The sequence below is a fragment of the Podarcis melisellensis genome, assembly GCF_964234715.1.
Source record: "Podarcis melisellensis genome assembly, chromosome: 3".
NCBI classification, from domain to species: Eukaryota; Metazoa; Chordata; class Lepidosauria; order Squamata; family Lacertidae; genus Podarcis; species Podarcis melisellensis.
The window spans coordinates 1,207,432-1,234,811 of NC_138530.1; the positions used below are offsets into that span (position 1 = coordinate 1,207,432).

Here is a 27,380-nt window from a genome sequence, read left to right on the forward strand (position 1 = left end):
TGCTCCAAAGGACAAGCAAAAAACCCCTCCCTCTCTTGCCAGGCCTTTAACCAGGGGGGGCCGATCGGAAGTGCGTGGGATGTTTCTGATGTAGTTCCCACCCAGGCTTGGGCTTATTTTTATTATTATTAAATCTGAATAATGCCCTTTCTCTGTTGATCTCAGGGCGGTTTACAGGAAAAAAACACGCATAATAAAAACAAGAACGACCCCTTCTCATAAACCAACAGCCCCCCCCCCTTCCCTCTCTGTGGGGTTTTGTTTGCAAGTCTCTTTGAGCTGCTCTGGGCAAAATAAAACGACTAGTAATTTGAATTAATTGATTGCTTAATGATGATGTAAGCAACGCAGGCAGAGCATCCCAAGAGAAACTTGCCGATGCCCTTTGCAGGCGCAAAGAGGTCTCCCCCGGAGTAAGGGGCAGGGGCGGCGCGCGCGGCCGCGGCCTCGAAGCGGCCCCTCCCGGGGGCGTGCCTGGCCCATCCCATCCCGGGGAGCAGCCAGTGCGGCGGCGGCGGCAGCGGCGGCGTCCGGAGCGCGAAAGGAGCTCGCCGGCTGCTTCCCCGACGGGGCGGACGAGGCGGCGGCTGCTCGGGCGCGTCTCCGGCGGAGGGAAGGCGATGCCTCGGCGGCGGCGGCGGAGGGCAGCATGGAGCGACTGGCGGCGGCGCTGGGCCGCGTGGCGTGGAGCTCCGGGCCGCCGCTGCCGCTGGACCTCATCGTGGCCAAGTGCCGCCTCCCGGCTCTCGTGCGCCCCGGGCCCGGTGCGTCTCCGCGGGCTGCGCGCGTTTGGCACGGGGAGGGCGCTTCGACGGAGTTTCCCTGCAAGCTCAGGAGCATGGCGGGGACTGGTCCAGGACCTTCTCCTGCGTAGCCCCTCGGGGCCGCCCCCCATCCCGGTGCTCGGAGGCGCCTGCCTCGCTTCTCCTACCGGCGAGGCTGCTTCGTTACGCGCGGTCCCCGACCCAAAGCCAGGCGCACGCCGGACCTCGGGGCGCCTGGGACGGGCGCGGACCGACCAGCAGCGTCGCAGCGCTCTCTCGGGGGCGGCTTATGTGTTTATTGTATTGCATTCGCATCTCGCCTTTATCTCCAAGGAGCTGGAGGGGGCGTGAAAGGTGCTCCCCCTCCTCGTTTAATCCCCGCAGCAAAACAAGCCCGCGAGGCAGGTGAGGCGGAGAGGCAGCGGACGAGCCGTGAGTTTTATGGCCGAGTGGGAATTTGAACCTGGGTCTCTCCCAGGTCCTCGTCCTACCTGGAAGATCACCATCTTTACGCGCCCTCGTCTCCCTTCTTGGTTTTGCGCCAGGCGCCCAAGAGTCCCGTCCCCGCGTATATTTTACTTTGGGACGACAAGGCGACCTGTCAGTTCCTTCTGCCGCGCTCTTGGGGGAAGCATTTTCTCGCCTTGGTGGGGGGGGGGGCTTCTGTAATCTGCTTTTTTCCTAACCCTTTTGTGGGGGGGTCCCTGTGCCAATGGGGAACTTTGGAAACTGGTGCGTTTTTGTCTGTTGGGAGCGGTGCGGGGGGGGAGAACGTGTGAATGGTTTTATCGCGTCTCCTGGTAACTCTCTTTCTCTCCCCACGCCCTAGAGTCACCCCACTCCCTCCCGCTGCCCCACTTTCTCTCCCTTGTGATTGCTGGGGAGGATTTGCCCGCAGATGTCCGTCCTTCAGAGGGAAAGGGGGGGCGCTTTCCGTGGCAGGCTGCCCGGCTGGCTTCGGGTTTTGTACACCGTGAGAAGAATGGGGAGTTGAGCCGTCGGTGGTGTCTTGCATACTAATGCGGTGGGGGGACCGGCTTGTCTCTTTTCTGCCCCCCCCCCCCTTTGCTAGGGAATGGATTTCAGGAGCGGGGGAAGGATGGGAAAACAACAGCAGACGATACAACCTCCCCCCCCAAAAAAAACCCTTTCTCTCTCTTTCCCAAGCTGTCTGATTGCTGAAAAAGGACGCAGCAGGATTAGGCCCGGGACACTGTCCCCCTCCGCCCCCAAGATCAGGGGAGACAGACAGATGTCGCTTTCTGACTCTATCCAGCCTTCAGGCCTGTTTGCTTGGGGGGGGGGGGAGAGAGGCCAGGGACTCCTCTCTGTGCCAGTCTGGTCATCTGCTTTTGCGGTCCTCTTGCAACCACAAAATTCCCAACCTCTTGTTTCTTTCCGGGCAAGCTGGCATCGTGGGTTTCTGCTGAGTTTATCAAATCCATTGGCACACAAGTTAAACTCTGGAACTCCCTCCCGCAGGAGGCAGTGATAACCAGCAACTCAGATGGCTTTGGAAAAGGACCGGGCAAATTAGGATAGTCCGTGTCTGCACAGTGGCGCCAACAAAGTTTTGCCAGGGTTAGTTTGGATCAACTTGGGTCTGTGGCACCGGAGGGCTTTGGTGACGCGGAGAGCAGAAAGGGGAAGCTTTGCTCAGTGATTCACGGTCAGCTTCTGATGCTAGAGACCCCGGCCAGAAGGGAGCTTCCCTCCAGGTATCCAAGGATCATAGAACCGGGGAGCTGGAAGGGACCCCAAAGGTCATTCAGTCCAACCCCCTGCAATGCAGGAATCTCAGCTCAAGCATCCCTGACAGATGACCCTCCAACCTCTGCTTGAAAACCTTCAAGCTAGGAGAGTCCACAATCTCCCTGTCAGAAAGTTATTCCTGATATTCACTTGGAATTTCCATGTCTTTTGAATCCACTGGATTGGGGCCTCCCCTCTGGAGCAGCAGAAAACAGGCTTGCTCCAGTTACAGATAGGTAGCCGTGTTGGTCTGCCATAGTCAAAACAAAAAAAAATCCTTCCAGTAGCACCTTAAAGACCAACTAAGTTAGTTCTTGGTATGAGCTTTCGTGTGCATGCACACTTCTTCAGATGGAGGCTTGCTCCATCTTCCATGTAGCAGCTCCTCAGATATTGGATGCCTATTGCTGGAGCTTGTTCCCAGCGCAGGTGGTTTCCCCTCCTTCCCTTGGGAAAGGGGTTTTAGGTGAGGAAGGCCACTGCTGGCAGGAGGAGGGTGGACTAGATGTCCTCAGGCTTCCTTTCCAGCTGTAGGATTGATAAGTGTCTCTTTCATGACATATATGCAAAGGCTGTGGAGCAATGCACCCAGTGGATCCTGTGGTTAATGGTTTTGTGTGCAAAGGTTTGAGGCTTAAGACTACTGGCGGAGGGGCCTTTCTAACATGTCCCCTAAAAATATATATATATATTTTAAAACTTCCCAGGTTGGCAGGAGAGGAAATTTCATTCCAGCTCCTTTCTCCCATCCAGTTGCCGGATTTCCAGTTTCCTTGTCACTGACTTGCTCCTTTTTTATATAAAGTTGTATTAATACTTTTCACAATGCAATAAAAGACCAGCTAATCTACACAGGGAATCTGTGTAGAATCTGATCTGTCCTCTTTCAAAGCCATTCAACTTGGTAGCCACACTGACCACGTAAAATACTTCTTCACACAGCACAGGGTTAACTGGTGGAACTCACCGCCCCATGATGGAGGGATGACCACTGACTTAGTCAACACCAGACCTCTCGCCCTTAATGTATGTAATTTCCCTTTCAAACCAACGATTGCTGAATTGAACCTCCGGGTTCCAAGACAATCTACCCGCGAATGCCTTCATTCCCTGCAAGCATCTTGCTAGCCACTCTTGGGCAGAAGCTTCCTGACTAGATGGGCCTTTCCCAGGTGCTCAGGGACCCCGTGTGGTCCTCTAGTCCAACCCCCTGCAGTGCAGGAATCTCAGCTAAAGGTTAGCATGGTGGGATCCTGGCCCAGATTTGAATTGGGATGGAGGTGTTGAGTGTGCAGGTCTCCATGGTTGCTGCTGCCTCCGGGAATTCGCTTTCTTTGGTTTTGCTCAGCGAAGGGTTTTGCACCTCTGTTGTTCTGAATGTGGGGCACGTTGGCTTTTTAAACTTTCAAAATAAGCAGTGTGCGTTTGTTTTTCGCTTTTTGCCTTTGCACAGCCTCTTTCCACCCCTCTGCAGCCCTACAAAGGGCTCCTCTCCTCAGTGTGAGGGCTGCCAAGGCTTTTGAGCGGAGCAGATTTCCCTGGTTACCGTGGCTGGCATGCCGGGGGGGGGGCATCCATTTGGGGAAGCGCAGAGGCCACAGCTGGCCTCCCAGCACCCCTTGGCCCAGCCCCCAGCCCCACAGACTGGCCGCCTTACTTCTCCCACAGAGAAAGCCCTGGGATCATAGAATTATAGGGCTGGAAGGGAGCCAAAAGGTCATCCAGCCCAGCCCAAAGGGGCTCAAGGGAGGCGGGGCTGAGATCCTTCCTGGATGGGCCATTCTGTGGCTAAGGGAGGCAGCATCTGAAAGCCACAAGGAATCCCCACCAACACCAGCTTAAAGTGCCCATAGGGTCACTGGGAGTGGTTTTTAGCAAACCATTCTCTGTCTCTCTCAAAACTTGTCTCCCCACTGCCATCCAGAGATGGCATTATAGGCCTACCTTGCAGGGATGTTGTAAACGAAGTGTCTCGAACATTCTATTTTTATTTTTATTTTATTACTATTTTTTTTGGTATTTTCCACACAACAACAACATGAAAAATAACAATACGGTGGTACCTCAGGTTACATAAGCTTCAGGTTACATGCGCTTCAGGTTACAGACTCCGCTAACCCAGAAATAGTGCTTCAGGTTAAGAACTTTGCTTCAGGATGAGAACAGAAATTGTGCTCCGGCAGCGCGGCGGCAGCGGGAGGCCCCATTAGCTAAAGTGGTGCTTCAGGTTAAGAACAGTTTCAGGTTAAGTACAGACCTCCGGAACGAATTGTGATACAGTGGTACCTGAGGTACCACTGTACACAAAACACAAAAACCGATATTCAAAAAAACAAAACAAAAAACAAATCCCTATCTTACAAGTTAGTAATATAAACATTGAAAAGAAAAACAAACACTGACTTCCACCAATCCCACAGCACCTCCTTTACCTCTCATTGTGTCTGTCTTCCTGTTCTCCTTATTATCTCTATCCTAGCATCTAGGTATATCTAGATATACCTAGATATAAATCCCTCTTTCTTATCCTTTCAGTTCACAAGGTTATTCCAGACTAGCCAGATTTCTATCCTCGAACCTTGACTTTTAAGGTATTCATTTAGGCACTCCCATTCCTTTTTCGCTTCCCTTTTTGCTTTTTGTCATCTTATATCTGTCAATTTGGCTAATTCTAAATATTCTGAAAGCTTGCATAACCACTCTCCCCTAGTGAGTAACCGATTCCCTTTCCAATACTTAGCCGTGTCTCAAACATTCTAAAACAGTTTGTCGACTGGCGGTGGTGATGCCCTTAAGTTTTGTGAGCCTCCGAAAGGTTATTGACCAACCGAACGAAGGGCACTGGGCGCGACTTGCAGCCCTGAAACTAGCCCACCCAATAAGTTTTGGGGCCTGAAATGGAAAACTAAAAGCAGGCATACTTTAGCTGCAATTTCTGCTGCAGGGGGTTGGACTGGTTGACCCTTGGGGTCCCTTCCAACTCGGCAATTCTATGGTTCTCGGCTGAACCTGAAGCTGGCGTGGCCTTGCCTTCCCAGGGGCCAGGGCTCTTGCAGAGAGGGTGGTGCCTCTGTTTCCTCAGCTGTGGCCTTTGGACGGTGGGAGGGGGTACCTCCAAAATGTTTGCCCACTCTGCCTCCTCTCCAGGAGGCCTTCGTCCCGGATTCGGTGCCAATAAGGCGGCTGTTGCAGGCGGGCCTTTGGGCTGGAGCTCTGGCCATTGAGCACGAACAAAGGGCAAAATGTTTCCAGGGCAACCTGCCTCTCTCTTGGCAGGCAGAGCCAGAGGCCTGCTCCCTTGGGCTTGGCTGGGGGGACGGGGATGAGGCGGAGGATGAGCCCTGCTGCTGTCGGAAGAGCAATTTGGAGGGCCGGAGGGGAGGCCAGAGAGGCCCCTGGCTTGGCTACCTGTCCTACCCTCCAAATTCTCCCTGGGAGGCTGGCCTCGGACAGGGAGACTGGTGGATTTGCATGCATGTGGGTTGTGGCATTTGGAGTTTTAATCTTCTTTGGCAATCCCTCGTATCAGAGTAAGATTATCTTCCATAAACACGGTTTTAACAATGAGTCCGTAAGTGACTGTGGAGGCCAATTCTGGACCCACACGTCCTTCCACAGTGGGGACAATGGTTTCCGGGTGGGAGTTGATCACGGTGTGGATTTGCCAAGCGTGCCTTCCTCTTAGCACGTTTCTCCCTTATGTCCTGAGTTCGAGTGTCTTCAAAGCCCAGGACACCTTTGGTCAAGGCTGTTCTCCAACTGGAGTGCTTGCAGGCCAGTGTTTCCCAGTTGTCAGTGTTTATACTACATTTTTTTAGATTTGCCTTCAGAAAGTCTTTAAACCTCTTTCGTTGACCACCAGCATGACGCTTTCCATTTTTAAGTTGGGAATAGAGCAGTTGCTTTAGAAGACGATCATCAGGCATCTGCACAACATGACCAGTCCAACGAAGTTGATGTTGAAGAATCATTGCTTCAACACTCGTGATCTTTGCTTCTACACTGGCATTAGTTTGCCTGTCTTCCCAAGTGATATGTAATTTTTTTCGGACACACTGAATCTTTTGAGGAGTTGGAGATGGCATTTATAAGTGGTCCGCGTTTCACTAGCATACAGTAAGGTTGGTAGTACAATAGCTTTGCAAACAAGCATTTTGGTTTCCCTGCAAATGTCATGTGGGTTGTGGCATTCAGAGTTTTAATAGCTGGCAGTTCCTTGCAAATGCCCCCTTCAGCCACCCATGCAGCTGTCCTGCAACCAGGCAGCCCCACAGACTTCGGGCATAGAATAGATCTTCTGTGTGGCATCAACCTGCTTCCTTTAATGGTTTGGGGAGCAGGGCTTGCAAAACTGGCTTGGTGGGGAAGCGCTAGGTTTTTTTATCGGCTGGCTGTTGTGGTGTGAAAGTCCTTGTTGGAGGATTCAGGGCAGAAGAAAGAAAAGACTTTTCAAGCAGTGCAGAGTTTTTTGTTTTTGACTTTATATGGTTATTTATTTGTTACACAAAAGCAGTACAGCGTTTTAAAAACCCTAAATCAAAGATGTGTCATTTTTCAAATGAATCGCTATGTAAGGATTTTTTAAAATTAGTTTTTATTAAATATTACAAGAAGATAAAAAGAAAAAAGAAATAGAAACAGAAATCAATACATAACACTGTAAACACATTTGTCTACGTATTTTCCAATATGCAGACTAGAAAATAAAAGAGACGGAAGATAAAAGAAAAGGGGGGAAAGAAAAAAATACTTTTCATGATCAATAATACCAAATTTATACTTCAAACATTACAATATATAAATCTTAGTTAAAATATTCTAAACGACTTCCACCGCATTCACCACACGGCTCTTGGTTTCTAGTTCACCTTTACATCTGTTCTTCAGTCGCTTCCATTCCTTGAGTTCTTTCATAGTCCATCAAATCTTTGTGTTCACACAGTGCAGAGTTGAACTGCGGAACTCCTTGCCACAGGAGGCAGTGAGGGCCACCAATGGAGGTGGCTTTAAAAGGGGACCAGTCAAATTCATGGAGGAGGAGAGGGCTATCGATGGCTCTTGGCCAGGATGGCTCTGTCTCCACAGATGGAGGCAGCAATATTGCTGAATGCCAGGAGAACAGAACCTCCTGTTTGTGGGTTTCCCATAATGGGCATCTGGTTGGTCCCTGTGAGAACAGGACGCTGGACTGGATGGGCCTTTGCCTCTTATTGCATCCTTGTTGTTGTTTAGTCGTTTAGTCATGTCCGCCTCTTCGTGACCCCCTGGACCAGAGCACGCCAGGCCCTCCTGTCTTCCACTGCCTCCCGCAGTTTGGTCAAACTCACGTTCGTAGCTTCGAGAACACTGTCCCACCATCTCGTCCTCTGTCGTCCCCTTCTCCTTGTGCCCTCCATCTTTCCCAGCATCAGGGTCTTTTCCAGGGAGTCTTCTCTTCTCCTGAGGTGGCCAAAGTCTTGGAGCCTCAGCTTCAGGATCTGTCCTTCCAGTGAGCACTCAGGGCTGATTTCCTTAAGAACGGAGAGGTTGGATCTTCTTGCAGTCCATGGGACTCTCAAGAGTCTCCTCCAGCACCAGAATTCAAAATTGCATCCTTAATGTGCTATTATTAATGGCTTTGGGGAGATGGGCTTGTAAAACTTGGTTGGTAAGGAACGTGGAGTTGCCAATACGTTTTTTTATCTGCAGCTGGTAATACTATAAGGGCGTTTGGCATCGGGTGAAGTGAACTGTGGTTCCCAAAATGGTCTTTAAGATGCTTTTCTGATCATGCGCAGAGGGATTCTGTTGCCTAGTGCTTGGTGTCCCAGAACAGGACCCGGGAAAGAGACCAGGGTTCGAATCCCCATTCAGCCATGGAGCTCCCCGGGTGACTTTGGGCCAGTCGCTGCCTCTCAGCCCAGTCTGCCTCACAGGGCTGTTGTGATAAAATGAAAAGGAGAATACATAAGCTGCCTTCAGCTCCTTGGAAGAAAGGTGGGATATTAATGATTTATTTTTATGAGGGACGCAGGTGGCGCTGTGGGTTAAACCACAGAGGCTAGGGTTTGCCAATCAGAAGGTCGGCGGTTTGAATCCCCGCGACGGGGTGAGCTCCCATTGCTCGGTCCCTGCTCCTGCCAACCTAGCAGTTCGAAAGCACGTCAAAGTGCAAGTAGGTAAATAGGTACTGCTCCGGCGGGAAAGTAAATGGCGTTTCCGTGCGCTGCTCTGGTTCGCCAGAAGCGGCTCAGTCCTGCTGGCCACATGACCCAGAAGCTGCACGCCGGCTCCCTCAGCCATTAAAGTGAGATGAGCGCCGCAACCCCAGTCGTCCACGACTGGACCTAATGGTCAGGGGTCCCTTTACCTTTATGATTTATTATATTAATTAATCGTTGTCGTCGTAATGCTGCATGGCTAGGCAACTGGGGAGGGAAGTTTCTGCCTTCTTTGAGAGGGTGGCTGTCCCTGCAGGGTTCATGGAGACTCCTCTTCATTTCCACAGAGCCACAGAGTTGGATCGGACCCCAGGGGTCACCAAGTCCACCCCCCTGCAATGTGGGAACCTCAGCTTTTATGTAAACCAGACCTGCCACCACACAGGCAACGAAAGCTGCTTCCAGAATCCCGAAAGGAATCCACTGCGGTTCCCGCATTGCATGGGGTCAGACTAGATGGCCCTTGGTGGTCCCTTGCAGCTCTGCCTTTCTGAGATTTGTAGACTGACCCCCCTCCGGGGGTGGGGGAGAACTGTGGGCAGGGGAGGGGACCATCACTGGGACCCTGTGCTGATGTCTCCCTCTGTTCCTGCCGCAGGAGAGTACGTGGAAGGGGTCAGCGACCAGGACGTGCTCCTCATCCACTCCTGCCGCCAGTGGACCACAGTGACAGCCCATAGCCTGGAGGAGGGACATTACGTCATCGGCCCCAAGATTGACATCCCCCTCCAGTACCCAGGTAATGGGGCAGGGGAGGGGGCACAGCCTGTGTCAGATGATGGAGGGGCCAGGAAGCCCCCGGGGCCCTGGATGTGGTGCAGGCCTCATAAATAATAACAATAATAATAAATAACAATAATATATTTTTATTTATACCCCGCCCTTCCCGGTTCAGGAAACCGGGCTCAGGGCGGCTAACAACAAATTTAAAACACCTATTTGATGCTACAAAAAAAATCATAAAATACGGTATAAAGCATAAATAACAATAAAATCAAGAATCAAAAAATCAATTTAGGGGGAAATCCATCCAATAAACATTGGATGATCCCCAGGGCTAGCTGGCTGAATTGGTCCTACTTGGGCCAGCGAGGAGACCAGGGGAGAATTAGCTGTGGGGTCTCATAGCAGGTGATCCTCATAAAAAGGGGAGGGGAAGGGAAGGAAGGGGAATAAAAGATCAGGTTGAATTCAAATTAAAGGCCAGGCGGAATAGCTCTGTCTTATAGGCCCTGTGGAAGGAGGTTAAATCCTGCAGGGCCCTGGTCTCCTGGGACAGAGCATTCCACCAGGTTGGAGCCATCACTGAAAAGGCCCTGGCCCTGATGGAGGATAGTCTGACTTCCTTAGGGCCCGGGACCTCTAAACTATGATTATTCATGGACCTTAAGGTCCTCTGTTGGGCAGACCAGGAGAGGCAGTCCCATAAATACGAGGGATAACAATAATAATTTAAACCCTGCCCATCTGGCTGGGTGTCCCCAGCCATTCCTCCACAGATCCACCAGTCGCAGGACGATGGCGCAGCAATAAAACTGCTAGCACATTTGCGAAGCTCAGCAGGGTCTGTTATGGTTTCAGCTTGGATGGGAGACCGTGAGTTGAGATTTCCTGCATTGCAGAGGGTTGGACTAGATGGCCGCTGGGTACCTTCCAACTTTGTCAGCCCGAATAGCTCGGTTGGTTAGACCATGGTGCTGATAATATCAAGGTTGCCACGGATCATTGAGTGTCCCAGTTATATATATTTTAATTTGGTCCGGCTACATCTCCTCCGCAATCCATCATTTGAGTTACCTTTTAGTCAGCAGCCTCAGGAATCACGATGATAAGCCATTATTCTCTGCAAGCTGGGCTGATGGGATATCATAAAATCTTAGAATTGTAGAGTTGGAAGGGATCTTGGGGTCATCTGGTCCAACCCCCAGAAATGCAGGAATCTCAGCTAAAGCATCTGAGACAAATGGCCACCCAACTTCTGCTTAAAAACCTCCAAGGAAGGAGAGTCCACCATCTCCTGAGGGAGACCTTCCCACTGTTGAACAGCTCTTTCTATCAGAAAGTTCTTCCTGATGTTTAGTGTGAATCTCCTTTCTAATAATTTGAAGCCATGGGTTCGAGTCTTGTCCCCAGAGCAGGAGAAAAGAAGCTTGCTCCCTCTACTGTGTGACTGCCCTTGAGATATTTGAAAATGATGGCAGAAAGTGAGGAGGAATTAAATAACCTTTTAATGAGGGTGAAAGAGGAATGTGCAAAATATGGTCTGAAGCTCAACATCAAAAAAACAACAACAAAGATTATGGCCACTGGGCCCATCACCTCCTGGCAAATAGAAGGGGAAGAAATGGAGGCAGTGACAGATTTTACTTTCTTGGGTTCCATGATCACTGTAGATGGTGACAGCAGCCACGAAATTAAAAGATGCCTGCTTCTTGGGAGAAAAGTGATGACAAACCTAGACAGCATCTTACACAGACATCACCTTGCCAACAGCACAGACATCACCTTGCCAACAAAGGTTCATATAGCTCAAGATATGGTTTTCCTAGTAGTGATGTATGGAAGTGAGAGCTGGACCATAAAGAAGGCTGATAGCCGAAGAATGGATGCTTTTGAATTCTGGTGCTGGAGGAGACTCTGGAGAGTCCCATGGACTGCAAGAAGATCCAACCTCTCCATTCTGAAGGAAATCAGCCCTGAGTGCTCACTGGAAGGACAGATCCTGAAGCTGAGGCTCCAAGACTTTGGCCACCTCAGGAGAAGAGAAGACTCCCTGGAAAAGGCCCTGATGTTGGGAAAGATGGAGGGTGCAAGGAGAAGGGGACGACAGAGGATGAGATGGTGGGACAGTGTTCTCGAAGCTACCAGCATGAGTTTGACCAAACTGGGGGAGGCAGTGGAAGACAGGAGTGCCTGGCGTGTTCTGGTCCAGGGGGTCACGAAGAATCAGACACGACTAAACGACTACTACAACAACATCCTATCTCCTCTCAGTCTCCTCTTTTCCAGGCTAAACATACCCAACTCCTTCAACCGTTCCTCATATGGCTTCGTTTCCAGACCCTTGATCCTCTTGGTCACCCTCTTCTGCACACCTCCCAGCTTGTCAACATCCTTCCTAAATTGTGGTGCCCAGGACTGGACACAGGACCCCAGGTTGGGGACTGACCAAGGCAGAATAGAGAGGGACTATGACTTTGCTTGATCTCTGTTGATGCAGCCTAGACTTGTATTAGCAACTGAGTTGTGTCTCAAAACATCTGTGAATCCTGTAATGCAGGGGGTTGGTCTAGACAGCCCTTATGGTCCCTCCCAACTCTGTCATTCTATCTGGAGGGCACCCAATTGGGTACCAGTGGCCCGAAATTTGGCCACAAAATATTCCAGGTCCCTCTCCCACCTCTATTTTGTTGGAAACCAGAGTGGCTGGGGTTACCCAGTCAGATTGGCCAGGTATAAGTAAATAATAATAATAATAATAATAATAATATATTGGCAGCATTGCACGCATGGGGGCTGTGGGTGGGTTGGCATTCAAAGCTTGCTCCCTCACCTCCTTGGTCCTGCAGGTGTAAAAATAATCCCCACGGCCTGCCTTGCAGGGTTGATTGCAGAATTAAGGACACGCCTGGCCTAATCCTGGGCTTGCAAGAGCTTGGAAAGAGGTGCCTGGTGTGGAAGGTCAGCGAGGTGGGGGGTGGAAGTGTTGGCGCCGGTCTGGGAGGCCCTGAACTGAGGAGGAGGAGGAGAGTGACCCAAGTGGGAGTTGGGAATTAGCAGGGTTGAGATCATCCTGGCCCTTAATGAGCCGGCTAAGTGCTTCCCATCTCTGGTAATGATGCGCAAGGATGAATAAATCATGGGAGACCCAGCTAATCGCTGTTCCTTGGGGAGGGCAATGGGACAGGAGGGGAGGGAGCGGAGCAGGGAAGCGTGTTAACCTGCTGGGCTGGCCCATTCATAAAATTGGAGCAGATGGTAAGGGGGGGGGAGAAGAGGCTTCTAGCTGCCCCCTGCCCTTGTCTGAAACACACACACACACACAGCCAGTTTTGGCTCAGAGGTGTGCAAATGGCTGTCTCTCACTAGAACTGGTGGTACACATCCCGTGAAGCTGAATGTTGGAAGATTCAGGGCAGATCAAAGAAAGTCCTTCTTCACGCAGTGTAGACTGTGGAACTCTCTGCCACAGGAGGTGGTGATGGCCCCAACTTGGATGGCTTTTAAAGAGGACAAGAGGGCTATGGATGGCTCCGCAATGCTCCGCATTCAGCAACCCTTTTCAGCGTATCCCTCACACCATGTGGTGGGCTGGAGTATTTGGGGGGGGGGAATGAACGGCAACAATCCTCATGTTACACCCCCCCCAAACTACATCACTCATACATCACGGTTACATCATGAAAGGGGAGGTCTGGTGGCAGGAATCTGAGCATCCTGGACCCTGCCCCATGGTTCCTCTTGCCCTCCACCAAAGACCCATCAAGTGGAACAAAAGAGAGATTTACATTTCCCCGTTTCCCAGCCAAGTTAATCACACCCTTCTCTCTTCATCTGGGTTTATTATTTCTGGAATGGCTACCTGTCTGGCACTCAGGTATCAGGATGCCAGGGATTATCCCTCAGGCAGAGGGGCTGCTGAGGAGCTGAGCTCACATGTCTAGATGAATTTCTGAAGTTTTCCCAGTGAGCCAGTACAGAGATACATCTATAAGTGAATTCTTACATTTGGTGTTGTGCAGCAAAGGCCCTTTGAATAGATAGGAAGAAACTGTGATGAAGTGTTTTGTGGGGATAAATCACAGAAGTCACAAAAGTGAGTGTTCTGATTTTGATAGTGGGCTGCATGTGCAGGATATCTGCTGGAGGGGAACCCCCCCCAAAAAACCCTATACATAAATTCCTGCAACAGTCACAAGTCTCTCCCCCACCCATCCTGCCTTTGCTCCTCTTCCAGCTGGTGCCACAACGCGCGCCCCCCTGCCTTGTCAGCCTGTTCCCACATCTCTGCTTCCTTGGGGAGAAGACGGACACAGCTGTCTCCAGAATGAGGGGGGGCGGCTTCTCTGCCTCACTCTGCTTCTTCCTGCCCCCCCCAATCCTCATAGCAGCTTTCTCCATCTGCGCATCCTGTCTTCGATCATCCCCCTTGTTTGCTGGAGTGGGAGGTTTGTTGCAGGTGGGGGTGGACTCGGGAGACAGACATGTTTGCGGAGGGGAGGGGGTCTTTGCCTGGCTTAAGGCACAATCTTTTCTGGGGGGAGCAGTGAAAGTAAATAAGGCTTTTGGCTCTGGGAAATGGGTGTGAGATGCTTGGAATCGGGAGTCGAGGCAACCTAGGGCCTGGAGCGAGTGATGGGAGGGAAGGGGGTTTCTCAACAAATATAGCCAGTCCCCGTTTCCCTGCGCGGCTGAGTAAACCGTGGCCAGTTCCCACATCCTTGAGGCAAAGAGCTTTGTTCCCAGGGAGTCCCAGTTTTAGGAATCCAGAGGAGGCAAAAATCTCATGGGAGGGGGGCACAATTCGCTCCTGATACAGCGTCCTGTTCTGGGTGTACATTTCCAAAATATAAGAAATAAAACCTGCATACAGAAGCAGTGTTTTGTGTTGTGTAGGCTCCTATGATGTAAGTCATGGGCTCCGCCTGCTAGCCTGCTCCCTAAAATATCCCTGGTTTGCTCCTTTCTATATATAAGGAGCTGACATTCTGCATGGACTGGTTGCAGGGCAACATGCGCAAATGGCTTGAGATACCTATTAGGTCCATAAATTACTATATAGCATATTGTTGCTTAGTCGTTTAGTGGTGTCTGCCTCTTTGTGACCCCCTGGACCAGAGCACGCCAGACCCTCCTGTCTTCCACTGCCTCCCCCAGTTTGGTCAAACTCATGTTCGTAGCTTCGAGAACACTGTCCCACCATCTCGTCCTCTGTCGTCCCCTTCTCCTTGTGCCCTCCATCTTTCCCAACATCAGGGTCTTTTCCAGGAATTCTTCTCTTCTCCTGAGGTGGCCAAAGTCTTGGAGCCTCAGCTTCAGGATCTGTCCTTCCAGTGAGCACTCAGGGCTGATTTCCTTCAGAATGGAGAGGTTTGATCTTCTTGCAGTCCATGGGACTCTCAAGAGTCTCCTCCAGCACCAGAATTCAAAAGCATCCATTCTTCGGCGACCAGCCTTCTTTATGGTCCAGCTCTCACTTCCTTAGAGGCCTCACTTCCATACATCACTACTGGGAAAACCAGAGCTTGAACTACACGGACCTTTGTTGGCAAGGTGATGTCTCTGCTTTTTAAGATGCTGTCTAGGTTTGTCATCGCTTTTCTCCCAAGAAGCAGGCATCTTTTAATTTCGTGACTGCTGTCACCATCTGCAGTATATGTGCAACACAAAATTTGTTGTTGACAAAGGACAGCTGGACATAGAAAGGGCCCCATTCCCTTCAGCATCTCAGGGCCTCATCAAACCTAGATCCGGCCCTGAGCCTCTTGTGGTTGGAAGCCATTGAGAGCCCTCTCCTCCTCCACAAATTTGTCTAATCCTCTTTAAATGCCATCCAAGTTGGTGGCCATCACTGCCTACTGTGGCAGGGAGTTCCACAGTTTAACAATGTGTTGAGTGAAGAAAGACTTCTGTTGATTTGCCCTGAATCTCCCAGCTTCCTTGGATGTCTGCAAGGGTGGGGGGACAGCCCTATGTCAGCAAACTTAGCTGCCGGCTCTGATTGATTGGAAAGCAATTGACTCATTGATCGGGACATCTCTTGCTCGCTTCCTCTCTGTTCTGGGATGTCCGTGTCTCTCTCTCTGTCTTCAGGGAATCTTCTGGAGGCGGGGGGGGGGGCAGAAGGGAGCCCTTCCGATAAACGCAGCTGAGTTTGCCTCTGCTGCCGCTGGGGGAAGAGGAGGGGGCTGATTTAATTCACTGTATTGACTCCCTGCAAAATAGGTGCAATTTGGTGGCCACGTTCCATAGGGATAACACCACAGAAGAGCCTTGTCTTCAGTGCCAAGAGGGCTACAGAGCATGTGCAGAGGGACTCGGCTCCACATGAAATGACCCCCATCACTAGCCATCCTGTACCCTTTTAAACTGTGGCTCTTTTTTGGGGGGGGGGGTTATTGCGTTGTTTTCGTTCTGCTTATATTTTGATCTTTTCTGTGAACTGCCCTGAGACCTCCAGGTATTGGACGGTATATATCGTAAACTCAATAAATATTAAGAATAATAATCAGGGCTAGCAGCCATTGGTAGCCTTTCTCCATCATCAGTTTGTCTAATTGCTGCTAACTATCAGTACAATGTGGAACTCGTTTAGTTGCGCGATTCGCTTGCCCCACGTGCGCCCACTTGGCTGCATCAGTTGGCAGCACTGGCAGCATTGCAGGTACCACCTAAGTCCCTCCCCACCTTTGCAATATCTTGATCGTTGAATGCGGCAGCACCTGCCCTTTGGAACTCCCTGCCTATTGATATCAGGCCTTCACTGCTCATTTCAGTGCCTGCAAAAAAAGATTTTTGTTTAGAACATGTAGAATGTGGATGCATGTTTTGATCCATTTTTAGTTTATTGCTGGACCACCGTTGGAGTTATCAGCGATCTGGGCTAGGCCAGGGGTCTGCAACCCGCGGCTCCAAAGCCGCATGTGGCTCTTTTACACCTTTGCCGCAGCTCCGGGGCGGATACTAGCGAGGGGAGGAGGCGCATTGTGCGCCCCGACACTCCCCACTGTGGCGGGCGCTGTACTGGCTGTGACGTCGCATGGGGCGGTGCGTGTGTTAGTCACGCACCGTCCCGACATCACCTTCCTGCCCGCTACATTGTAAGGGGCATGTACGCTGGTCACTGCATTGAAAGGGGGCATGTACGCTGGTCACTGTTTTGAAGGGGAGTGAAGAACACACACACACAAAAAGGTAACTTGTTAATTTAACGTTTATTTCTATGAGGAGGAGTAATTCTGAGGGGTCAAACAAAGAAATAATAAAAAAGTGACAGAAAAGTTATTTTTATAATGATGAGTTTTGCGGCTCCCAGTTTTTTTTACTTCGGAAACGGGTCCAAGTGGCTCTTTTTGTCTTAAAGGTTGCAGATCCCTGGGCTAGGCCAATATGGGTTTGGCCGTGCCCAGCAAAGCAGAGGAGATGCAGACCCCCTGAGCTGACCCCTGGAGCAGGAGGTCTCCCTTAACCGATCCAGTGTGTGTTTCGCACCCTGCAGGGAAATTCAAGCTGCTTGACCAGGACAGGGATGTCCGGGAGCCTGTGCAGTACTTCAACAGCGTGGAAGAGGTGGCCAGCATCTTCCCGGACAGGGTCTTCGTCATGGAGGCCATCACCTTCAGCGTCAAGGTCAGTGGCACTTTCAGGGGACCCAGGTGGGGAGATTTCAGCCCAGGGTGCAAGTGCAAAAGGGATGGAGGGGCAGCCATTTCCACTTTGAGCCGGAATCAGGTCTCCCCATCTCTACCTGAAATCCCGCCTCTTCGCTGCGGCTTTCTTCTGCTCACCAACAAAGAGCTGAGCCGCGTTGGGGATCCTTCCTGCCCCATAATAAGGTGGGGAAAGCGCCGCAAAACCTGAGCTGCTGGATGACAGGATTGTAAAATTGGAAGGGACCCCTGAGGGTCATCTAGTCCAACCCCCTGCAATGCAGCAATTGCAGCTGCAGGATCCTTGACAGATGACCATCCAGCCTCTCCTTCCCACTGTCTAACAGCTCTTACTGTCAGAAGGTTCTTCCTGATGTTTAGCCGGAATCTCCCTTCTTCTAACTTGAAGCCATGGGTTCGAGTCTTACCCCCCAGAGCAGGAGAAAACAAGCTTGTTCCCTCTTCCACATGACAGCCCTTGAAATATTTGAAGATGGCTGTCCTATGTCATCTCAATCTCCTCTTTTCCAAGCTAAACATACCCAGTTCCTTCAACCGTTCCTCATCAGGCTTGGTTTCCAGACCCTTGATCATCTCGGTTGCCCTCCTCTGCACACATTCCAGCTTGTTAACCTCCTTCTTAAATTGCGGTGCCCAGAACTGGACACAGGATTCCAGACCTGGTCTGACCAAGGCAGAATAGGGTGGGACTTTTCCTTCCCTTGATCTGGACACTAGACTTCTGTTAAGGCAGCCTAGAATAGCATCAGGTTATTTTGGTTAGGCTTGTGGTCCACCAAGACCCCTTGATCCTTTTCACATGTGCTACTAGCAAGCAAGGGACGCAGGTGGCTCTGTGGTCTAAACCACAGAGCCTAGGACTTGCCGATCAGAAGGTCGGCGGTTTGAATCCCCGCGACGGGTTGAGCTCCCGTTGCTCGGTCCCTGCTCCTGCCAACCTAGCAGTTCGAAAGCACCTCAAAGTGCAAGTGGATAAATAGACCTGGAGGAAAGGGACGCAAGTGGCGCTGTGGGTGAAACCACAGAGCCTAGGACTTGCTGATCAGAAGGTTGGGTTCGAATCCCCGCGACGGGGTGAGCTCCCGTTGCTCAGTCCCTGCTCCTGCCCACCTAGCATTTCGAAAGCACGTCAAAGTGCAAGTAGATAAATAGGTACCGCTCCAGCGGGAAGGTAAACAGCGTTTCCGTGCGCTGCTCTGGTTCACCAGAAGCGGCTTAGTCCTGCTGGCCACATGACCCAGAAGCTGTACTCCGGCTCCCTCGGCCAGTAAAGCGAGATGAGCGCCACAAGCCCAGAGTCGTCAGCGACTGGACCTAACGGTCAGGGGTCCCTTTACCTTACTGGCAAGCAAAGTTTTCCCCATCCTATATTTGTGCCCCTTCTTCTTCCATCTCCTGGCTGACCCTCTTTTTCCTCCCAGGTGGTCTCGGGGGAGTTCAGCGAGGACAGCGAGGTGTATAACTTCACTCTGCACGCCGGGGACGAGCTGACGCTCATGGGCCAGGCTGAGATCCTGTGTGCGAAAGCAGCCAAGGAGAAGTCGCGCTTCAACACGTTGCTGCGGAAGCTGGGCAAGGCGGGCATCGCTGGCGGAGGCGCCGTGGCCAGCGGTGGTGCCAGCAGTGGTGCCAGTGGTGGGGGCAGCCGCCCGCTGAAGGGCAAGATGCCCTGTCTGATCTGCATGAACCACCGCACCAACGAGAGCCTCAGTTTGCCCTTCCAGTGCAAGGGGCGCTTCAGCACCCGCTCCCCGCTGGAGCTGCAGATGCAGGAGGGCGAGCACACCATCCGCAGCATCATCGAGAAGGTGCGGCTGCCCGTCAACGTGACGGTGCCCACGCGGCCCCCGCGCAACCCCTACGACCTCCACGCCATCCGCGAGGGGCACTGCTACAAGCTGCTCAGCATCATCTCCAAGACGGTGGTTCTCTGCTGCATCCTGCGCAGGGACGCCGTGGCGCCCTTCCACTTCCTCCTGCTGACGGACATGCCCCGCTTCCTCCTCCCCGAGGGGGCGCTGTGGGGCGGAGGGGACGCCCGCCTGGAGAAGCTCCTCCGCGAGAGCGCCGCCCTCTGCCAGGAGTGCTTCGACCCCAACGAATACTCCAAGGCGGTGCGCGAGGCCAAGGCGGACCTGGCGGAGGAGTGCGCCAGTCCCCGGCGCGTCCGCCTCTGCCTCCAGGGCTATGCCCGTGACGAACTGGCGCACTCCTTCCAGCGCCTCTCGCTCTGCCTCTACAGCACCTCTGGGGGCGCCCGCCAGGACCCCGCCTCCGGGGGGAGGAGCCAGAGGACGCTCCTCCCTTCCCGCCAGGACCACCACGAGGCCCTCTTCCCTGACGCCCCGGACGCCGAGCGGGAATACACGACGCCCGACTGGACCGAGCCGGCCTTCCGGGCTCCGGAACTGCCCTACGAGGAGCTGTGGACCAACCAGAACCGCGGGAGCTACGCAGAGCCCAGCGGGAAGCCGGCCGGCCTGGAGAGCGCCAACCCAGGCCAGAGAGACCTCATCTCCTTCGCCGGCCTCGCCTCGCCCCTGGGGTCTCCGCCGCCCTGCCACCAGGGCCTGCTGGGGGAGGAGCCTGCGGGAGATGCCCCACCCCCGGTCCCGCCCAAGTCTGATGCGGTGAGGAATGCCTCGGGCGGCGGGGAAAGGGGGAGCAGGGATGTGGAGGAGCTTGTTCGGATAGGTTTGGGGACACAGGCGCAGGGGGCGTTCACTACCTGCGGGGATATATCCGGAATACAGTGGACGCTCGGGTTGTAAACGTTATCTGTGCGTAACCCACAGCATTCGCAACCCACAACGCCGCATTTGTGCAGACATGGGTCGCGATTCAGCACTTATGCGCAAAGCACGATTTTAGTGTTCCTGTGCATGCGCGAGCGCCAAAACCCAGGAACAACCCGTTCCAGTACTTCCGGGCTCGGCGCAGTGTGCAACCTGAAAATGCGCAGCCTGAGGCGGCTGTAACCCGAGGTATGACTGTACTGCATTCGGAAGGAGTGTCCAGGCGGAATTCGGCGAATGTCTGGGAAAATCCAGACGTATGGCAGCCCATGTCGGCTGCGTTGTTTTTGCTGATCTCTCTTAAAAATAGCTCAAAAACATCAATATATCATTATCATTTTTATTATTATTAGCGATTTTTGTGTCTGTATTTTCACCTTTCAATATATGGCAACCGTAAACAAACCAAGAAAGGGGAGCAGTTCAGAAGATCAGGCCACCCGCTCCGTGTGGTTGCGGCGCCTTTTTGAGATTGACCGATTTGAGGTTTGCCTACAAAAGTGTTAGGTTGTAAGATTTTGGGTTGGGGCAGCTCTGGAGTCTCCCCCCCCCCCCAGCTGTCCTGCTGAGCTTTGCTTATGGCTAGCATTGGGGGTTTTGGGCTAGAGAAAGTTCCATACCTGGAGAGTCAAGTCTTAGGATGAAATGACAGATTGCACAGAATTTGGTTCCCTGCGGTAAAAATGGCCGAGCCCCATTCCCTGGCTGACTGCTTCCCTGCCTCCCATCCCTGGCTTCTCCTGGTCCAGGATCTTATCAGCTGTGCGGAAAACCCAAAGAGGGATTTTGCTCACCTGCCCTTCAGCTCAGCGCGTTAAGATTGGGTTTTTGCAAGGCAGAGATGCCAAACAACCAGAAATCCTCTTGGATTTGGGGGAATTAATCAGGACACAATATGATCGGGCGAAGGGGTGGGTAACCCCTGAGTTTCCCTCCCAAGGCAAATGCAGAGAGGGGCTTTTAGGGGTGAATGGCTGGATGTGTATTTAATCAGTTCCCCCCCCAAACTGAGCTCCGACAGTGACAGTAAACCCAGCCAGAGGGTGTGTTTGTGTGGAGACTTGCAGAGGAGAACTGGCCACATCTAAGCCTCTTCTGCAAATGCCCCTTTCTGCCCACCCACCCGCCACTGTCATTCATCTTTGGGGGCATGCCTCTTTCTTAAAGTTGCCCCCCCCCATTGGGACTCTTGCTGTGCCCCCATTTAGAGGTGTGTGTTCTGCCCTTCCGATCGCTCTGGTCTTGGCTTCCAGCTGTCTATCACCACTGCAGAAAGCAAATGAATCTCTCTCTCCATCTTTTCCAGGTGAGAGAGGAGTGCCGCCTTCTTGTTGCGCCCCCAGTGCCACCCCGGGGGGGCCATCCGCCGGCCGCTTCCAGTCCTCCGGTGCCTCTGCGTTTCCCGAAGCTCCAGGGAGCTGCTTCTCCAAGCTCCAGCCTCTCCTACTACTCGCCTGGACTGCATGATGGGTAAGTCGCTTCCCAAGGGGGACGGGGGTGGGCTGAGGACCCTGGGCTTCTCTCCTCCCTCCCAGAGAGCTGGCTGGGACTTCTCAGTTGAAGCCATGCGAGATCTCCATGCTCCAGAGTGCTCTCATTCTCCATCTTCCTTCGTGTAAGTTTTCGGCACAAAGGAGCGCCTGGTTATGAACCCAACAAGGCTTTGAACCAGACACCTGCCAGAGGTTATGGACTGCAATGCCCATGAGCACCAGCTGACATGGCCAGTGCTCAGGGATGCTGGGAGTTGTAGTGCCAAAAAAAAAAAAAGCAAATTCTATTTTTGGCTGAATCAATAGAAGTCTTGTGTCCATATCAAGGGATGAAACAATCCCACTTTATTCTGCCTTGGTCAGACCCCAACCTGGAAGACTGTGTCCAATTCTGGGCACCACAATTTAAGAAGGATGTTGACAAGTTGGGAGGTGTGCAAAGGAGGGCAACCAAGAGGATCAAGGATCTGGAAAACAAACCTGATGAGGAGCGGTTGAAGGGATGTTTAGCCTGGAGAAGAGGATACTGAGAAGAGATTTGAGAGCCATCTTCAAATACTTCCGTGTTTTTTTACTCTAAAATAAGGTTCAAAATGGGGGCCCGTCTTATACACGGATAGTATCTCCCCCCATTTTTTTTAACCAGAGTTCCCAAAAAAAGAGGACATCCTATACATGGTGGCGTCTTATAGAGAGAAAAATACGGTATCTCAAGGGCTGTCATGTGGAAGAGGGAGCAAGCTTGTATTCTCCTTCTCCAATCTAATGACTACTAGTTACAACGCAGGAGATTCTCAGTGAACATCAGGAATAACTTTCTGATGGCAAGAGCTTTTCAAGACTGGATCAGTCTCCCTTGGGAGGTTGTGGACTCTCCTTCCTTGGAGGTTTGTAAGCAGAGGTTGGATGGCCACCTGTCGAATGTTCTTCAGCTGTGGTTCCTGCATTGTAGGGGGCTGGGCTACATGACCTTCAGGGGTCCCTTTCAACTCTATGACGGGCAGCAGGTTGGTGCTGGCTGCTTTAAATGAAGCACTGAGTCAGGTGTTGGGACTTCATGGGCATGTGGGGAGAGCCACCTAGTCCTGGGTCATCAGGCTACTGAGGGCACAATCTCGGTTTGGTGAAAGTTGACTGCCAGGAAAGCTGCATTTCTGGCTGGTTCTCCTCCTGTTCACCTTAATAAATAATATTTTCTTTTATTTATACCCTACCCTTCCCGGTTCAAAAACCAGGCTAAGGGCGACTAACAACAAATTTAAAACACTTAATTGATGCAACAAAAAACAGCATAAAATACAGTATAAAACGTGAATAACAATATATTCAGAATTCAAAAATCAATTTAGGGGGAAGATCCATTCAATAGACATTAGATGATCACCAGGGCGAGCTGGCTAAATTAGTCCTTGGCACAAAAGCGCCCCCACGTGGCCACAGAATTGGTCTCCTGAGAAATTTCTCTGCCGGAAACTTGCCATGAAGTTAGCTTTTGGAGGTGCAAAAATCCCGGTGCTAAAAATATTGCTGCAGGGTTTGGAAAGATGCTGGACTTCTCCTGTCTGGATGTTGGAAAATTGTGCTGGCTTTCAAGCTTTGCAAAAAGGGGAAACAGCAGCAGGTGACCCTGGAAGAATTCCTGAGACCTTTAGTCCTGGAAGTCAACCTGTCTATCCTGCCGGGCCTTTAAGACATGGCGTAGCCAGGAATTATTTTGTGGGGGGCGCAGGACTTTTGTTAGCAGAACTGACATGATTGGTCAGTTAGTTAAGTATTTTTTTTTAGTTTTTTATTTATACAACAAGAAAAAACACACACACACACACAAAGTATAATCAAAGTATTTTGATTGTTTTACCAGGTGAGGGAAGCATGCTTTAAGAGTCTTGGCCTGTTAGTTCATAGAATAATAGACTCCTAGAATTGTACCATTGTAAGGGTCCCCCAAAGGCCATCTAGTCCAACCCCAGAAATTCAGGAATCTCAACTAAAGCATCCATGACAGACAGCCCTCCAACCTTTGCTTGAAAACCTCCAAGGAAGGAGAGTTCACAACCTCCCGAGCGAGACCGTTCCAGCTATCCAACTGCTCTTACTTTCAGAAAGTTTTTTTTTTAAACATAATTTTAATTGAGTTTTCCCTATTTCATTACACAAATCCATAACTTAAAGCATTGCTCAAACAAAGCACTGACCTCCTTCGCTCCCTCTTTCTGACTTCCAAACATCTTTTACAAATTCTTCGCATTTCTGTCGCCACTTTTTTTACCTTATATCTTCTTTTGACATTCGCCTGCTTATATGTAAGTCAGCTCCTTGTTTTCACATTAAGAAGAAGAAGAAGAGTAGTTTGGATTTGATATCCCGCTTTATCACTACCTGAAGGAGTCTCAAAGCGGCTGAGAGACTTCAGAGAAGTGGGACTGGCCCAAGGTCACCCAGCAGCTGCAGGTGGAGGAGCGGAGACTCGAACCCGGTTCACCAGATTACAAGTCTATCACTCTTAACCACTACACCACACTGGCTCTCACCAAACATTTCAACTCAAGCCTACAAACGTTTTCAAATGTTAACAGTTTTCTTTCATATAAAATATAAATTTGCTCCAGTCCTTTTGAAACAGTTCATCAGCTGATTCCGGATCTTCCCCGTCAGCTTTGCCATCTCCGCATATTCTACCATCTTTATCTGCCAATCTTCCAGTGTAGGAAGTTCCTGCTGCTTCCATTTCTGGGCCAGGAGTATTCTTGCAGCCGTTGTGGCGTACATAAACAAATTTACATCTTTTCTCTGCATTTCCTCTCCAATTAACCCTAACAAAAATGCCTCTGGTTTTTTATTAAAATTAAACTTAAATACCTTTTTCAGTTCATTATATATAAAATCCCAGAAGGCTTTCACCTTCGTACAACTCCACCACATATGGAGGAAATTCCCCTCCTTCTCCTTGCATTTCCAAAACTTCATCTTAATTCCTATACATTTTGGCAAGTTTACTCGGTGTAACGTACCAATGATACATCATCTTCATTAAGTTCTCTTTCTTTAAGTGCCACACGGAAAGTTCATGTGCTTCCAGGTCCCAAGTAATTATGGGGGAAAACACTGGAGGCGAGTGTCTGGAGGCGGTTGGAGGATGGATGGTGGCTAACAGATTGAGGTTGAATCCTGATAAGGCAGAAGTACTGTTTTGGGGGGGACAGGGGGTGAACAGGTGAGGAGGACTCCCTGGTCCTGAATGGGGTAACTGTGCCCCTGAAGGACCAGGTGCGCAGCCTGGGAGTCATTCTGGACTCACAGCTGTCCATGGAGGCGCAGGTCAATTCTGTGTCCAGGGCAACTGTCTCCCAGCTCCATCTGGTACACAGGATGAGACCCTTCCTGCCCGTGGACTGTCTCACCAAAGTGGTGCATGCTCTGGTTATCTCTCACTTGGACTACTGCAATGTGCTCTATGTGGGGCTACCTTTGAAGGTGACCCGGAAACTACAACTAATCCAGAATGCGGCAGCTAGACTGGTGACTGGGAGCACCTGCCGAGACCACATAACACCGGTCCTGAGAGATCTGCATTGGCTCCCAGTACATTTCCAAGCACAATTCAAAGTGTTGGTGCTGACCTTGAAAGTCCTAAACGGCCTCAAAGGCCCAGTAGACCTGAAGGAGCGACTCCACCCCCATCATTCTACCTGGACGCTGAGGTCCAGCTCCGAGGGCCTTCTGGCGGGTCCCTCATTGCGAGAAGTGAGGTTACAGGGAACCAGGCAGAGGGCCTTCTTGGTGGTGGTGCCTGCCCTGTGGAATGCCCTCCCACCAGATGTCAAAGAGAAAAATAACTACCAAACTTTTAGAAGACATCTGAAGGCAGACCTGTTTAAGGAAGCATTTAATGTTTAATAGGTTATTGTATTTTAGTGTTTTGTTGGAAGCCGCCCAGAGTGGCTGGGGAAACCCAGCCAGATGGGCGGGGTATAAATAATAATAATTATTATTATTATTATTATTATTATTACAAGTCTTGTGGCTTCCTGTGCCTTCTGCAAAGGGAACTTGGAACTCCTGTCTGGCTAACTTTTTGGAGTGAGTGGGTAAAGGCAGTCTAGAACACTGGCATAGCATGGGGGTTGCCAGGGGGCCCCTTTGCCCTGCCTGGCTCTGGCGGCGGAGGCTTGGTGTCCGTGAGTTTCCTCTGCCTCTGACTTTGCACTCCCTTCTCCTCTCCTCTTCCAGGTCAAGGCCGCAGAGTGGCAGCTGCTCCCCGTCTCCCGACTCCTACTCCCTGTACTGCTACCCCTGCACCTGGGGAGACTGCAAAGCGGGGGAGTCCTCCGGCCGGCCGCTGGCCAGCCCCCCGGCCCAGCCTCAAGCCCAGGGCTCCTCGTGGTCGGATCCGTGGCCGTACAGCGACCTGAGCGTGGCCACAGGGAGGCCCACCCCACTGCTGGCGGGCAGTGACGCCAGCGCCCTCAAGAGCTACCGCAGTTGCCCTCGCCTGAAGCCTCCCCAGGCGCCTCAGAAACGCTTTGCCCCCTTTGGAGCGCTCAACCCTTTCTCCAACCCGGCCTCCTCGGAGTGGCTGGAGCCCCTCGAGTGGCAGAAGACCTCTTCCCCCGAGACCTTTGACCCCTTTGAGGGCACCACTGCTTCCTCCTCCTCCTCCCCGGAGGGCGAGCCGCGCTACAGCCCTGTGCCTCCGCCACGCCCTGCCAAGCAGGCCTTCGAGTCCCCCGAGCACGTCGCCCTCCGGACGCCCCTGCCGCCCTCCGTCACCCGTGGCGCGGAGTTGGGCGCCGCCACCCGCCTCTACCTGGCCCCGGGGGTCATTGAGGTGCCCCCCGCCCGGCTCAGCGGGGACGGCTCTCCCTGGCAGCCTCCGGCCGACCTGTCCACCTTGTCTCTGGAAGAGGTCTCCCGCTGCCTGCGTTTCATTGGGCTCTCGGAGGACGTGGTGAGCTTCTTTGCACGGGAGCGCATTGACGGCAGCATCTTCGTGCAGCTGACCGAGGAGATCTTGAGTGAGGACTTCCGCCTCACCAAACTCCAGGTCAAGAAGATCATGCAGTTCATCAAGGGCTGGCGCCCCAAGATCTAGAACCGGGTGGGGTGGGAGGAGTCTGGGACGGCCACAGGGGCTGGACCTGCAGGCGAAGGGGGTCGCTTTGCCTGGCAATGTGGGGAGAGGCCTCTGGATCTGTCACAAGAGGGCAGTGGCGCTGGGGCACTTTGCGAGCAGGTCTCCCCAACCCCCAAGAGCGCTGGTGGGCAGAGAGTAGCAAGGGCATGAACGGAGGGAGGGCTGGGTGGGTGAGCCTGAAGCATAAACCCAGTGGAAAAGGAAGGAGCCAGGAGGTTAAACGGTGGAACTCACTGCTGCAGGATGGCTTTCAAAGAGGATTAGACAAATCCAGGTAGAAGGCAATCGATGTGAAGGCCCTACCTTGCCCCATGCGTAAGAGGCAGCAATGCTTCTGAGTTGCTGGGAGCCGCAGGAGGAGAGAGGGCTCGTGTTCGAATCCTGCGTCTGGGGTTCCCATGAGGGCATCTGAGTGGCCTCTGGGAGAACAGGTTGCTGGACTGGCTGGGCCATCGGCCTGATCCGGCGGGCTCTTCTGTTGATGACGAAGGGTCTGAAGGAGATCTACGAGTGTTTGGGGGGCCTCTGCCTGCCCTGGCCCAGGGCATGTAGTGTCCAGTTGTCCAGTGCAGAGGAAAAGAAAGCAGTGCAAAAGTGGACTGGGAGGAGAGTCGTGATGCGACCCCCATTTCTCACCCAGAGCTCCACCTTCCCTCCATCAAGGGAAGCCCCTCTGAACTGCACAGCTCCCATTTTTATTCCAGCAAACGGGCCCCTCTTAGATCTGTCTCATTGCTGTGGGGCCGCCAGTTTGAAAGATGAGGCAAACTGGGGCCAGGGAGCTTTTCTGCGCACAGAAAACATAGGCAGCCGGCGACTGTGGCGCTGGCCCCTTCCTGGGCGAGGGGTCTT

At 52.0% G+C, this 27,380-nt stretch overlaps 1 protein-coding gene across 2 annotated transcripts; it reads left to right on the top strand.

Moving 5' to 3' along the window:
• The first annotated feature begins 542 nt into the window (after positions 1-542).
• GAREM2 (GRB2 associated regulator of MAPK1 subtype 2) lies at positions 543-27,068 on the top strand. 2 transcript variants are annotated; one of them, XM_081903872.1, is made up of 6 exons: positions 543-764; positions 9,315-9,455; positions 16,935-17,065; positions 18,528-19,736; positions 21,208-21,371; positions 25,625-27,068. In XM_081903872.1, the coding sequence occupies exons 1-6, from the start codon at positions 650-652 to the stop codon at positions 26,484-26,486; spliced, it is 2,622 nt and encodes an 873-aa protein (XP_081759998.1). In that variant the 5' UTR covers positions 543-649; the 3' UTR covers positions 26,487-27,068. The 2 variants fall into 2 exon arrangements, with proteins under 2 accessions (XP_081759998.1, XP_081759999.1); XM_081903873.1 differs by lacking the exon at positions 543-764 and adding an exon at positions 7,271-8,492.
• Positions 27,069-27,380: the final 312 nt, after the last annotated feature.